General features: G+C 46.1%; 1 protein-coding gene across 1 annotated transcript in view; it reads left to right on the top strand.

Moving 5' to 3' along the window:
• The first annotated feature begins 465 nt into the window (after window positions 1-465).
• The window catches only part of LOC119173999 (uncharacterized), a 29,760-nt gene continuing 14,931 nt past the window's right edge, over window positions 466-15,294 (top strand). The window contains exons 1-9 of the mRNA XM_075894916.1: window positions 466-514; window positions 1,521-1,649; window positions 4,418-4,500; window positions 4,589-4,697; window positions 7,724-7,885; window positions 9,297-9,407; window positions 10,042-10,165; window positions 14,277-14,324; window positions 14,412-14,540. Coding sequence (XP_075751031.1) covers window positions 1,605-1,649; window positions 4,418-4,500; window positions 4,589-4,697; window positions 7,724-7,885; window positions 9,297-9,407; window positions 10,042-10,165; window positions 14,277-14,324; window positions 14,412-14,540 — 811 coding nt within the window. The 5' untranslated portion in view covers window positions 466-514; window positions 1,521-1,604. The remainder of the gene's footprint in view (window positions 515-1,520; window positions 1,650-4,417; window positions 4,501-4,588; window positions 4,698-7,723; window positions 7,886-9,296; window positions 9,408-10,041; window positions 10,166-14,276; window positions 14,325-14,411; window positions 14,541-15,294) is intronic.

Below are 15,294 nucleotides of genomic sequence, written 5' to 3'. Positions count from 1 at the left end.
TTATTATTTTTAAAATGCTCTTCATGCCCCTGAATTTTGAATTATGAACCGTCTATTGATATTTGCATAACTCGCCGCTAAATGCGGTTTAATATTGATTTGTTTCAGATAAAGAACACAAGCTTACTACTTCAAAGCCGTCATCGGACGGTATGTACACTTCTTCCTCGTTGCTATGTCATAAAAGTAGGTCGTACGCATAGGTTTGGGACATTTCATTTGGCTTCAACCTATACCACCGCTCAGTACGACCTGCAGCGAGGGATTTCCACACGCGCAACAACTTTTGTTACTGAAACCAGGCCACATAAAGATAAAAGAAGCAAGTGGGTGTGGCAATTTGTGCTCGGAAAATCACGACCATTAATCAGTCAGTCAATCATATACACTCTTACGCTGCGGCATGTACGTTGACCCTAACTACACGACATGATGGCTTATATTCATTTATCTCGCCCAGGTGCGACACCTCCGCATCGCGAAGGACGCATGGGCGAAGCTTCTCTGCATGGTGGTGAGATACACGCATTAATACTATTTTGCGAAATGCGGTAACAGCAGGCGTCATATGTCTTAGAAATTTTGAGGTAAAACAACATCTCGTGTTCGTTGCTTGTGTGTGCACTGTTTCGGCCTTTAAAGGTCCACTCACGTTTAAAGACGAGGGGGTGACCTTCTCCTCTCCTTCATACGCACGATGCATCCTCCTCGCCCCTTATATCTTGACTGCACGTGAACAATATCAACACTAAGCGCTTGAGCCAGAATTTCACACCTCTCGGCTGCATGCTGTTATCACTGCTTGCGCAGTTGTAAACACACACAAAAAAACGAAGTTTGATCAGTTGATCGTGCTCTATGTTCTTGCGAGACAAAGAAGAACGGATGGGTGGCTGCATGGCAAAGCAGTGCAGGACACACATGTGATATTTCGCGTGTATCGACAAATCGAGAGCATGTACGCTGTAGACATCACGGGAACTACTGGCTGCGTCACCGTAGTGCGCCAAGAAGTACGGGAGCTATCAGGAGAGAATGTTGCACTTTCGCAATCGAAAAGTTCTCAAGGATAAAATGGGATCGACTCGCGCAAGATAACATAGATTGGAAATGATTGCTTTGATTATGACGATGACGGTAGTTTGAAGCGGATGGCAAAAGTTGAAACGGCTGTGCGAAATAGGCTGTCACTTGCATATTACTAATATCTATTGTCGGATATCTGCACACACCGGAAAGAGGGCTTCTGACCGCTAGTTAAAAGATTGCCCAGGAGCGCATGCATCCGCCGGGTGCTGAAGGTGGCGCTTTTTTTTTTCTAGTATCTAAGCGTACCTTTTTACCTAAATTGCGAGTGTTAATAACGGTTAAGAAAGCCATTGCCTAAACATTGTTACTTTTGCTCTGTGTTGTTCACCTTGCTTCTAACCAACTAGCACGTGATTCACCAGTACATACGTGACGAAAAATCAGCTTGCATTTTATTGTTAAAATGCTGATGCCACTTATACCTTTCTCAGGATTTTTGATCTGCATCTTGTCCGAGAAGCCACCGAGCCCGATCCAGCTGCCTCAGCGAGCTTGTAGCCTCACTGTGTACCAGCATGTGTTTTACGACAGAACCACGGACCGCGTCATGCCTAGAGACGGTACGTGAAAGTGCGTAACAAAAGGTACAAAAACTTCTATGAATTAGTGCACAACATAAATACTGTTATTGAGAAGCAGGGTAGAAACATTGTAACTTGCACAAATATTGTATAAGAAAACAGTATAATTATGGGTGCATTATACAGTAGCTAAATGCAAAAATATGACATGGTGACGCCGGTACAGTAATAACGATACAACTAATGTGCAGATACTGTTAGCCATTGTACAAATCTAAATTAGATAGCTGGTGTTAACAGCCGTCGTGCACCTCGCTGCTGCAGCCTCATCGTTTCGCGACTTCGTGGAGCTGAGCAAGCGTGACGTCACTTCTCGGCTAGTGGGCGCATTCGACGACGTCGGCTTCAGGGTTCCCTGGGCCAAGGATCACCTGTTCCCTGGTCGCTTCGCTCGCTCGGTGGCGTCGTGGTGTCACGACTACGCGCTACATGGTGTAGCTTTCCTTGCTCTAAACTTCAGCGCACTGCAGCGCGCCGAGCCATCCATCCGCGCACTGGTACGCCATCCACCGGCGATGACCATTGTTCATTTTATTGCGATAGCAATTATATGGACACTCTCGGCTGGATTTCGGCGTCTGCGTCATGCACTGTATATGTATACGTGTCTATATATATGAAAATTCAAGAAATGAAAAAAATTCAGAAAAAAAAGACTGCGGCGCGCTGAATCGAACGTGGGAGCTCCGCATCATGAATGCGAGGCGTTAACCACAAGAAGTACCTCCTTCAACGTTCAAACAGCAAGCTATTCATATCTGCCACTTACCGCTCGCTGTTGGTGGGCATGTCGGGGGGGGGGGGGGGGCTATCGTGTTTTTAGCATTATCAGTAAGATGGCGCAGTAAGCGCGCGGCGGGTCTCATCGCTCACGCGTATTTTCGCCCGCGTAGAGAATAAGAGGGTGTACGCTCGATCACATGCCCTTTTCTTGCAGTGGGGAGAATCGTACGTCTTGGCTAGCCTTTGAGTTTCGTCGGAACGATTCTGTTGTAGTTACCGGGCGCACAAAGGTCACCGCAACTGTTGCACAGCATCTGTTTGCGAAAAGGGCGCACTTTTCAGACACAGCGAATTAACAACTCAGACGCTTATTCACCTTCATCTGTTCCTGTAAAAACGTTTCGTGCGTCCTTTGTGCGTGATAAACGCTGGGCACGTTTCGATCTGCTTGCCATTCTGCACGTGACCTTACAATTTGTTGCTATCGCATTCATTGCTTCGCCTTTGCGGCAAAGCTGTGACTTTTTTAAACATTAAAAGTAAGATACTACAAGAAGTCCCGCAGATGCTTCACCCTGACGACGACTGAAGCATTGCAGCCGATCGCCTCGCCAACTAAAAAAAAAGAAAACATTTCCCCTCATGCACTGGGAAATGTTCTGTGCATCGCCTTTGAAGACGAAATGCCAAAGACATCCAAAATTGTATCCGTATTATACAGGAATAGAAAAATGAAACTTATACACTCGAATGTGTGAGTCCTGCATTTTGTGCAAGAACAAAACAACGGCCGAATAACTGTGAGTCGTGAAGCTTGAGTTCTTGGTACGGACCCGAATGTAAGCACAAAACAACACACCACACGGCGTCGAAAAAAAATATAGACAGAATAAATTATTCTTCTGTTGGCAGACTTTGTTTTCTGCACCTGTTCCTTCGTCTGTGTATATCGGTCTCTTTTTTTTTTTAAATGAAGTAACTCTTGAAAATAATATCTAGGATTTCACGATAAGGTGCCGCAGTGAATGGCTCCACGAAGTTAGACCATCCGGTGTTCTTGAGCGTGCACTGCCGTCGCGCAGAACGCAGGCCTCTAACATTCCTCCTCCATCGAAATCCGACTGATGTGGCCAGTCACTGCTGTGGCCCGTGACTTTTGGTCCAGCAGCCGGTCCCCGTGAGCACCGTATCAATCACAGTAAGATCACCGTAACCAGTGGACAAGGCATGAGCTGTTGGCATACACTCAAGCTTAAATACATAACAGTTCAAAAAACGTTGTGACAATAAGAAAGGCAACACAAACAAATCTTCTGTTCCCATGTTTGTTTTCTGTACTTTTTCTCTGCGTCTTATTGTTTTGTTTACTTTTTGGAGATATAATTAGAGCTGTGCGAAGAGTAAAATTTTTTTGTGCGAAGTGAATTTGAATAAAGTTTTTGTGCAGGCCGAGAGATCGAATGCCGGCCGCGAAGGCCTCATTTTCGCTGGAGGCGAAAATGCTTGAGATATTTGAGCTTGGATTTAAGTGCACGTTAAAGAACCCCATGTGGGCGAAATTTTCGGAGGCCTCCACTACAGCGTTTCTCATTATAATATGGTAGTTTTGGGACATTAAACCCTAACAGTTTTAATAAGGTTCGAATATCCGCACACCCCTAGTTTCAATATTTCTAACTGTAAATCTTCGTAATTTCGTTTCTGGTCATAAGGCCACATTTACTTGGGGGGCAAAACGCACTAACATCCGTGTACTTTTATTCATATACACCTCAAGGAAGCTCTAGAAGGTCAGCATTAAAACGGCGTCCTCCACTGTGCCGTCTCTTAATAATTCCATGGTATTGCAATTTTTCCCCACTAGTTTCGAGTTGAAATCCTGCATTGTTATGGTCAGTATTTTCCTCTTAAATATGGATAGTTTCCTTTACCTTTGAAACGTGCCTCAATCAACAAATCAATTGTTCATATCAGTAAAACAATATGCATTTTATAACCATGGGCTTTATCTTTGCTCGTTTCAGAACAACATGAGCACTGTGAGACAGCTCATCGTGTTGGGTATTCCACGCACCGACGACCCACTCATCCTAAATCGATTTGCTCCGTAAGTGTTTGAGGTGTCTTTTTTTTTTTTCATTATTGCGAGCTTAGGGTGGCAGAGTAAAGGCATACGGCGCTTTTCGTCTTTACAGACTCGTGGACGTCATCGTGTTCATTACCCACCATACCGGTCCCACCAAACCTTGCCGAGTCACCTTTCCATCCAGCCGTATGATGATGATCGACAGTTCCATCTTCTTGGCAAGTTCATCTTTAATTTTCACGGTTGTGTAATAGAAATGTCTCCCCCACAAGTGCGTTTGCGCAAGCAGGCGTTTATTGCGTAGCGACACCGTGGACTCGAGCTAACGGGGAAGGGGGGGGGGGGTTCTTTCCTCGCTTCGCTGTGCGTGGCTGAGCCGCGTCCGGGAACAGGGGATAGTGGGGGTTGAGCCGACGCTGGTTGATTAAAACTTTAAGGCCCTCCGGTGGAGGCAACACATCCCTTCGGCCGAGGCTTCACTTAGAAGGCACCCCTGGGCTGGCCCAACGAGAGGAAATCGGCAGTCGCCTTTTTCTGTCCTCTCTCTCTCTCTCTTCTGATCTTTGTCTTTCTCTATCTCTTTTTATCTTTTCTTTCTACTTCTTTCTTCCATTTACTTCCGATCTTTCCTGGTGGCAAGGGTTAGCCTCGTGTGAATGCACAATCTTGGCTATTTCATTCTAGGTTATTGCTGCGTTGTACAGCTGGCGAAGACAGGATTTGCCCAGCATCCCCTGCCACGTCCCCTGGTTGGGCTCAGTGGTGGACAGCTGGCACCGCTGCCGAACTTAAACCACCTGTTCTATTAAGTGCATCCTCTTTCAAATCTATTCGTAACCTGAAAAGATTGTGCACCGAAACAGCCAACGCATTCTTTGCAAAGAGCGAAAGACTTTCCAAAATATTATGTAATAAATAGGGAACAGTCTGATAAAAAATCCGGAACTATCTATCCATATTTGGTAGCAAGATACCCAACAGAGAAACTAGGACCTGGCTATAAGGCCTCTAAGATGGCTAGCGGCGGCCTGCTGCTTGAAATACGAGACAGGAAGCAATATGAAACCCTCCCAAATCTGACATCCACTGGAAACATCCTTGGCACAGCTAGTCCACATAGATCTATGAATACTATTCAAGGTGTTGTCTCTGAAGACGACCTCCTAACAGCTGACGAAGGTGCCTGTGGTGTTGTTCAGCATTACGCCAAAAGACCAATTTTTAAGGTAGAAGCAGAAGACGAGGCCGCGGACGACGTCGTCGATGAATCGTTGAAAGGTTTGTCAACCGTTTCTTAGGCCAAGGCTCATGAAAGAAAATTGGAACAAGCCGAAGCGGATGCTGACTGCAGTTTTCGGGACGTTGTTCTGATTGACGGTAATTTGAATGTACGTGTGCGCCTTCGCCAGCACAGAGAAAGCGCGGGCAACTATGCTGGACGACGTACCTGTCCGGGATGGTGCGCGCGCTGAGGGCACGTTGGTCCCCACAAGGTCGCCAAAAATAAGACTTCTTCGAGACAGGGTGAAGTGGCGAGGCTCATAGGCCGTCGCAGTGACGGGCGATTTCTTCGCGTAGCATGGCTTCACCTAGGCTATGCGCACGCGGTCTTGGGCGTGGTGACGGGCGCTGCAGAAAACCGGGGGTCCTGGAATGGCCAGGGTGTATACTGCACGGTGGTGTGCTGTACTTGGCGTGGCAGCCCACTGGGCTGCGTCAAGCCGGGGAGTTCGGCGAGGATCGTGTAATACGGTGAATGATTTGTGCAGCGTGCAGACAAATCACGCCGGGCTAGAAGGTGGATTCGGCGCCAATACAGTGCGCTGTGTGTCGCCGCCACAAGTAGATGCCGTCATGCATTCTTAGCGCAAAGCTTTTGGGGCAGGCTTTAATGTGGCTCGCACTAAATTCTAGAAATAGCATCCCCAACGCCAAACCCAGACGTTCTTTTGGTCTCGCGCATGCGCAGTGGTCTCGACGCTGTTTCATTGGGGCTCCCACACGATTGGGGCATAGTACGGCGCCCATTGTGCTGCGTGAATCCATATCGATCAAGCCGGGCTAGAATATGACGAGGCGAAGGCTGCGCCAATTTATGCGCAGTGTGTCGACATAAATGAATGCTGTCATGTTTTTCTTGGCACAAAGCTTTTGGAGTAAGCTTTAGGGCTCCCTCTAAATTCTAGAGACAGCATCCCTAAGCACAACCCAAACGCTGATATGATCTCGCGCATGCGCAGTGGCTTCGACGCTGTTTCATCGGGACGCCAAATAGATTGAGGCCCCTATTCGAAAACTCCCCAATAAAGTGTGGCAGCTTGGGCTAGTTGGTATGGCATGACGATAGCTATAGCGCGAGAACAAAACGACAACACTCTGTGTCGTCGTTTTGTTCTCACGCTATAACTATCGTCATCCCCAATAAAGACAACGAGTGCATTATTATCTCGTGGCGTGACTCGCATGACTACCGTGCGGCATGAGACTGTGCATGGCCGATTTATTTCGCTTCGTTTTGTGCATTCTCTACTGCGCAAGCTGAGATAGTGCGTTGACCGAAATTGTAAAACCATGGCACGTTCGACGCTAATTTCCGACGTGTTTTATAAGAAAAAGATTTGTGAATGGAGAAAATAGTGATTGTATAGGAACAGCAGTGATGGCGAGAGATGAAACGCCCTTTCATATTTGAACTCGGAGTAGTTTAGGGGCCTTGCAACTGGCTACTCGCGAGGGCACCCGTTTTCGATTTCTACAACTATACGTCCACGTTCATGTAGAGTGCACAAGCATCTGGCCCTGTTCTGCGCGGCAACACCTTGCGGTTCAAAAACGGGTGGCCAAGCATACATGCATGCTGAGTTGCTTTGCACGTATGACAACGCTGAAAGGTGTGCGCGTTTAACGGAAGGTGCACGCTCCCCCCAGGGCGCTTACGGCATCCCTATTGGCGTTACGACTGTTCGCGCATTTAGACTGCGTGATAACCCACGCCTAGTCAGTCTTGTCACTCCCTCCTGCCAAGCAAGTCAGCATGTCTTTTAGGCCGCGCATGCTCCAGGTCACACCACGTCAGTGCTTACAGCCGGCGCAAGGTGTCGCCCGAGAGAGCAAGCTCGGCTGCTCGCACGCTCTACACAGACGTGGACGCTGCTGTATAATTCAATGGTGTGGTTTGTCTGTGTTTGTCATATATGTTCGCGCTTGTGGGGACGTTTCGATTGTTTCCGGGACCATCGCGCAGAGGCAGACGGCGCAGCTGACCAATCAGCTGGTGCGGATTCACCGCCACTTGGCCGGTGTGTGCGTGGCGGCTAACATGGCAGTGCTGAAATTCTCGCTCCCTCCAAGACACTCGGACCTGGACGACAGCTGCATCGACGAGGAGCAAATCAACTACGCGCAGGTGCGCCGCTAAGTTGTAACGACAAAAAAAAAAGATATGGTACACAATGCTTAGACGATCTGAGTAATTGAAATATGTGGCGCACGTTAAATTTTGGTGACGTTAAAGAACTCCAGGTGGTCTAAATTTCCGAAGCCCTATACGGCGTCTCTCGCTAGCATGTCGGGCTTTTTGAGCGCCAAATCCTAGCAAGAATTATATTAGTGTTTCACAGTCGATACTAGGGTCAGTGAGAATACGCGCGATATTTTAACGTGACAGTGTTAAGGAGCCTATGACATGATCATGCACAAAATCATGCCGATGGTGGCGTGGCCGATAAGGGAAAAAAATTACGATAGACGAAGTGGATAAAACTCGTGGCTCGAGCCTGTATTGAAGGCAGGAATTCTGCATAGCAAAGTGTGCTACCACAAAGCCACGCCAGTGCTTCAAACTAGAAACGTCATGCTATGACCACCTCAACAGTGGCTACACTGTTGGCTATCTGATCTTGTGACAATATGATAAGCTTCACATACGTACCCTGTCGTCCTTGATGAAGGCATAGTAAACTAGATAGGGTATAGTGAACTAGATCTATAGTCTGTGATGATAGGGAACGTGTAAGTGCGTGGACTGCGTTCTGCGGCGGCTGCGTCACAGCACCACCGACCGATATCTAAAGAAATCACGCCCGCGTTCGACGTTATATATCGGGTAACGAAGTAACGAGTCATGACTGGTGAACAAGTGCTGCTCGATTACGGTTCAGTTTGGGTCTCGAAACGGCGATGACACCGAAGGCAGACGTGCTTTCTTTGGCTGTCAGTTGTTGGTGCTGAAGGCAGGTGCTGCGTGTTCCCTTTCCTAGAGGACGACCGTGTATATACGCGTATGGCTCAGCAGCACTACAGTCATGCGTGACTCGAATATAGTAAGAACCGCTACTCATAAAATATGCAGATCGTCGCACCGCAGCGCGGACTTGGTTGCTAAACATATGCTCTGTAACGTTAGCGATGGTTTTACGTCAGAACATGAGCTATACGCAAGAGAAGTCGACGTGCCCAAGACCAAGCTATGCGCAAGACTATACTCAGTTTACTTGGAGACGTCGATCCGTTTCGTAACTCTTAGCCTCGTAACTATTATTTATAATACATAAATAAACTATCTAGAACTAGCTCAAAATGGGATATAGGCGGTTACTCGTGGACTGCTTCACACGATATATATTTATCACGCATTAATTATACATCCTAATTAATCTCACGCATTAATGCGTGAGATCTTGCGTGAGATTAATGCGTGAGATTAATGCGTACAACGAGCGCATATCGCTTGAAACTGTTAAGGAAATCGATCACCGAGCAGATGCGCAGTAAGTGGTGGCGATATGATGTTTACGTGAAGAAGTGCTCAATTTCAGGTGTGCACGTGGGAAGGAAACGTCGAGTACGACACCGTATCGTCCGCCGTGCTTTCTAGGAAGCACGACAACGTTCTGACGTACGAGAACGAGTACAGCCTCGAGACGAAGGTGAGCGTTGTCTTTCGTGTCTTGTGATCATACTCGTTAAAAAAAAATACGCCGAGAGACGACGGTGTGCAATACTCACGCTAACATATACGTACTTGAAAAAAAAAATATATTAGCTCTACTCGACGTCTGCTAAACTGCCTTCAGCGTTTTTTGAGTTTGAAGCGGCCGCACAACTCCGTGGAAAAAAGAGCAGAGCCACAAAAACGAGGCACTGCTGCGATTTAGTTTTTGTGTCCTTCTCCGTCTCAGCTGTGCTTCGCTTACAGCCAAGCATGAAACGACTTGTAAAAATTGATATTTTACTATATTTTTTATTGCAGCGTTGATACTGCATATCAGCTAACTTCTGAACATCTTTCATTTGTATAGCCGACTCCAAAACACCTTAGTGACTTTTTTTCTAATCATCCCTTCAGAAATACGCGAACTTTCAGCATACTCTCTCTGCAGTTAACTTGCGTCTCAAATATCGTCAAACATTAACGCCACTAAGCGTTTGTGGGGTGTGCTAGTGGTGATAGCGATTTTTTTTTCAGTCAGTGCGTGAAGAAATACTTTATCGGTACATAATATCAACTTAGTATTTGTTTAGTTTATATTCCCTTCAATCACGCTTTGCGAACACCCGCAGGCCCGGTCCTATCTGTCCTACTCGCCGCTAGGCTGCGTTGCGGCGTTCAACGTGGACTACGAGGACCCGCGGGGCACGTGCCGGCAGGCCTTCTCGCGCCTGGCAGCGCTTGACAACGCGCTCGGTAAGATGCCCGTTCCTGCAAGGCCATGTATTTATTTGCAATGCAATCCTAAATGTGCGGATAGTGTATATACGATAAAGTAGATTCGGCTGCAGGTCGAGTTTTTCATTTAAGTTCGAGCACGTACAACGCAACTTGTGTTCTTTCACTAGGCAACCACTCATCCGACACCATAGACGTGCTCATGGAGGTGGAGGGTGGCTGGCCCCCTAAGCACCAAAGAAAGGAGGGCGGCCGCAAAGTCAGCCCTATGCATTGACGTAATAGGGAGTGGGGGCGCTGCGACGAACCTCCGCCCCCAGCGCCCTCTAAAGGGGCACCTTGTAGCTCCCGCTTATGTCCAACATTGATACTGAACTTTGATATACGATTTCACGTTAAGGAGGGACACGTGTCTTAGAAGGCCAAAAATCGCAAAAAAAATCGACTTTTTAAAGCTGACATTTCCGAAATCTGCGCCTTTTTTTGCACTTATCTGAGAAGTTTCTAGCTTCTCACGTCACTACTTCTGGCGCAAAATCAATTTATAACATCCCTGTGAGATTAATGTGAGCGCAAATTGACGCTAAAATCGCGCTTTTTCCGCGCCATACTGTTGCCGTTACACACGAGCTATCGTGTTCATCTTGGTCTCGTTTTGAAGGGTCGTTCTTCATCTTCAATTTCCCGCCACCGCTGGCTCACCTTACTCATTGGTTCTTTTAGCAAAAACGCGTCATCGAGAAACACTAGCGCGCGATTCAATTGGCTGCTTGGAGCACGTGACCAAATTTAGGCATCCGATTGGCCAAGGGGTGCTTTCGGCGTCTGCTTCACCATCATGACGCGTGACGCGCACGGACATGCGCCATTTTGTAATGGTGCTACTGGCTGCTTGCGGCAGTAAAGAAGTTCCGTGCTACAGTAATTTGTGAAGCGGGTGTGGCGGTGGTTCGTTCGCTGTGAACTTCACAAAGATCCCCGCTATGGCTCAGGACAACGAGGATAACGAACTCGACGCGGTTAATGGCGGTCGTCGAGTCACCGGTGTAGGCCTAACTCACGTATGAGCCCGTTGATTGCCGACAACGCTACTGAGAACGGCTGTGTTTTGCAGCCTCATCAGTTAGAGGACGGCAAGTAAAAAGCAGAAGTGAAGCTACCAGAGATATCAGTCTTTGTAGTGACGGAACAGAAGTGCAGTCTTATCGCTAAACCCGCCGATGTTGTGGTTCCCCCCGCCTGACGAAAGGACCTTGAACTGCGCCACGGGTCGTCAGAGTGGAGTGCGCCGCGCGTCGACCAACGACGGATAGTCAATCCGTTCGCAGTGAACATGCTCGCGGCCCTCGCAATGGAGGCTACTGGCAACAGGTAGACTGCTTTTAACGACGTGTTCGCAACGTTGTCGCGATCTCCGCTCGAAAATGTGGCAGTCTTACGGAAACTAACACCTCGGCACTCGTGTAGCCTCGAAATTGATGAGCGAGGGAGCAACTTTGGTTCGCGACACTCACGGGTAACTTATTCTGGACAAGCCGGAAAACATCGCCGCGTTATTCGATGGATCGCGGATGACGCACGCACATTTGTCGCACATCGCCGTCAATACAGTCACCGAACTGATAAGCGGCCTCGCGGCAGACGAGCACACGACGACAACTTGCTACAGGACTAGAAGAAACGACACGCTCGTACAAACAATCAGTCCTACTACATTCCCAGTGCATATTAACTGACTAGAAGTATGTGTGCCATGATATTTTTCCCTCAGTACAGCGAAATTAAGTTTTAACAGCATTATTCTCGAAGCACAGATTTTGACCACTTTCTTTTGCTTGTTCGGTAAAAGTGGACCTAGGACAAGTAGAGCTGTAATTGTTTTTGCGCAATGTAGCTAAATGTGCACAAAAACAATGTTGGGAGCCTATTTTTTAATGGGCAACTTCATTTTCTTTATTTTAATGTAAAAATTTCTGTATTTGGTTACATGCAATGAACTTTACTGTACTGTAATTCGAGAAGTACTCATTCACTTTTCGATCAGTTTGCAGAATTGCACTCCTTAGGCTTTCTAGCATTCATTTATATGTCAATGGCTATGTAATTATAAGTGCATACATTTTACAGTTAAAAATGTTAGAATTCTTTGTTTTCTTCATTTTTTCAAAATGGCAATTTTGTACACCCTGCTTGAAAATTACTGCAATATATCTGAAACTATTACAGATAGCGGAATATTTTATTTTGCAGCATGAAGCTATATGTTTGGAGCACACAACATAGGAATCAGATTATTGATTTCTCTTGATGCAAGTTTTTCAATCTAGTCTTGTGTGTGACCACACAATGGCCACATTCAGGGCTGGCAAGTTTAGTGTACTGTAAAGTAAGAAATAATGACCCATTCAAAAAAGTGCTTCTTATATTGCATGTCTTATGCTTTCTACTGTCAATCCCTATGTTATTTAAAATTTTTGACAGGTAGTTATTTTTCTATTATGGTAAGAATAATATGCATTGTTATTTTCATTATTTAATTAATTAATGAAGCTACAGAAAAAATAACCACAGTTTTAGAATTCGGAGAAAAAACTAAGTAAGCATGCGACTTTTGTCACACTTGGTTCAAAAATAAATGAGAAAGCCCTAAGAACCACGTCCCCCCTTAAGGGGAGTTGTGAAAAGATTGGCCACGGCGACGTACAAACAAATCGCCCCACCACGGTGGTATAGCGGCTGAGGTACTCGGCTGCTGATCTGCAGGTCGCGGAATCGAATCCCGGCAGCGGCGGCAGCATTGTTGATGGAGACGAAAATTCTGTAGGCCCATGGGCCCAGATTTGGGGCTCGTTAAAGAACACCAGGCGGTAAAAAATTCCGGAACCTTCCACTACGGCGTCTCTCACAATTTTATGATGGTTTTGAGACGTTAAACCCCACATATCATTCAATCAATCAATCGACGTAAAATGCAGTTTTATTAATACGTTTTCCGAGACGACTCTGATGAAACCATCTGCAAGACTGTGAACAATTCGTTTAAGAATTTGATGTCACTTTTAAGGAATACGACGTTGCAATGGCTTGTCTGAAAGAACGCATGGCAGTCACAGAAGAAAGAAGTCGTATTTTACCACTCCAGTGATGCAAGCAGATACACACCACCTCGTATGGACATGTCAAGGGTTACAGCCGCAACGCTCCCGTCACCTCCTTCAAGCCGGCCTTTGCTACAGCGACACAACCAGTTACAACCGCTAGATACATGACCACACATTTTACAAGACCGTACTTCACTTCATACCCAACACCGGTCTAACAACGTACCCATACACGCAAAAATATTATGCCCTAAAAGCAAATCTATGTCACAATAAAAAATAAACAAGAAACGTTTTCATTTATTTGTTTATAGCTGAGGCTAATTTTAGTGTTGATGAAAACTTCTCGATTTATAAATATTTTGCGTATGTACACTTAAATCTCTAGTGTGCATCAACGCAGAAAACTCACGTAACCTGCAATGTAAGACTCTGTAAGACAGTTTAAGACCCTCGATGCATGGTTGAGGCGGGACTACCTTATTTTTACGTTTGTGCAGTTTTTAATGGCACAGTTATTGCAATTTACGTTCTTTCCTGAATATTTGTGATTTGATGAATACTGTCACAAATTGTAATAAAACATAGACCTATTCACACTCAAGGTACAATGAAGAAATCTCGATTTGTAAACCTAAATTCGCGAAGTCACTGGAATTGGATGCTTATTCAGGAATCCAGTTTCCTCCAAATAATTTGTGTAGTTTTCTAAATATCAATGGTTCTTTGCCTAGAGTTCATGGCGGGAGTTGGGTGGGGTAACCAGCGGGCCGTGGGCACACTGGCGTTTTCAGTTTCGTTTCTTAATATGGGACATTGCAAAAGAAAGTCAAGCCCTCAAATACAGACACATGTGGTTCCCCTCATTTGCTTGATTGCCTTCATTTGATTTTCTTCATTTGCATATCTGCCAGCACTGCTGGCTTGAATTGCTGCGTAATAATTCAACTCTCCTATAACCTAGCGTAGTGTCAGTTTGCAGTCTACCTCTCCTCCATCTTGAACGCGTTTTTGCTTTCATTCTGTAGGCAAACGGAATCGCTCGCTATCAACAGCGCCTGGCACATCGCACAGAGGTAATGCGCAACTCCGGTCACTGACCGTATCCGTGTCTCGCAATGAAAGGAGAAACCCGAGACAGTTTTTACTCCCGGTTGGTGCAGGCATGCTGGTTTGCATCCCTTCGTCAACGCAGCGTGCCACTGTCGACTTTCCGTTCTCCCAGTGCGACATCTTCGTGGACGGTGAAGTGGAGTACCTCTACAACAACGTCATCAAAACCAGCAGCTACAGTAAGACCACTTACCTGCGGTATATAACTTACCCATTGAATGTTTTGTATATCGTTTAAATGATTCCACATCTTCCCGAAAGATTCTTACGGTAATATATGGAAAGTATAGGGATTCGTAAATAAATGTACGGAATTATTGTAATTGCGCTTAAATATAGTGGCTGTGTGTTTAAGAACATGCGTTTCGTACGTCTAAAAACGTACAGACATTGAAATAATTGCTGGTTCACGCATTGACAACGACAGCCCATTTAGTTCAATTGGCAAAAGATAACAATAAAAGTAAGCCGTCACATGCATATGACACGAGAGTCACCTGTTGCACATGATGCTCTGTGCCACCTTCTAGCATTAAATGTGGCAGTTTCGCCGCAAGAGCGAAGCAATGAATGTGACAGCAAGAAATTAGAATGCCACACGAAGAGCTACAAGCAACTCTATAACTTGGAGCACCCTGCTGCAGCTAGTACAAAGAACGACGCTTGAGAAGAGCGCACAGGCGAACACAGGACAAGTGTGAAGAACCAATGATCACAGTTGTTACGTCTTTGTGTTTGAGAAACCCGCTGCGAGTGTCGACAGTGCAGAACTCGACGCTTTTATATAGTTTAATAACACCTTGACTTGGGCGAATTGGCACATACTCCCGATGAATCTAGCGCGACTTAGATGAAGTCAAGGAGACACATAGAACATGTATGAGCGCCAACTTACAAATAAGTTTATTTGCACTTCAACAGGTCTTTTTATGC

The sequence above is a fragment of the Rhipicephalus microplus genome, chromosome 5 (genome assembly GCF_043290135.1).
Source record: "Rhipicephalus microplus isolate Deutch F79 chromosome 5, USDA_Rmic, whole genome shotgun sequence".
NCBI classification, from domain to species: domain Eukaryota; kingdom Metazoa; phylum Arthropoda; class Arachnida; order Ixodida; family Ixodidae; genus Rhipicephalus; species Rhipicephalus microplus.
Note: the sequence above shows the minus strand (reverse complement) of the source record. Positions and strands in the feature narration are given on the sequence as shown.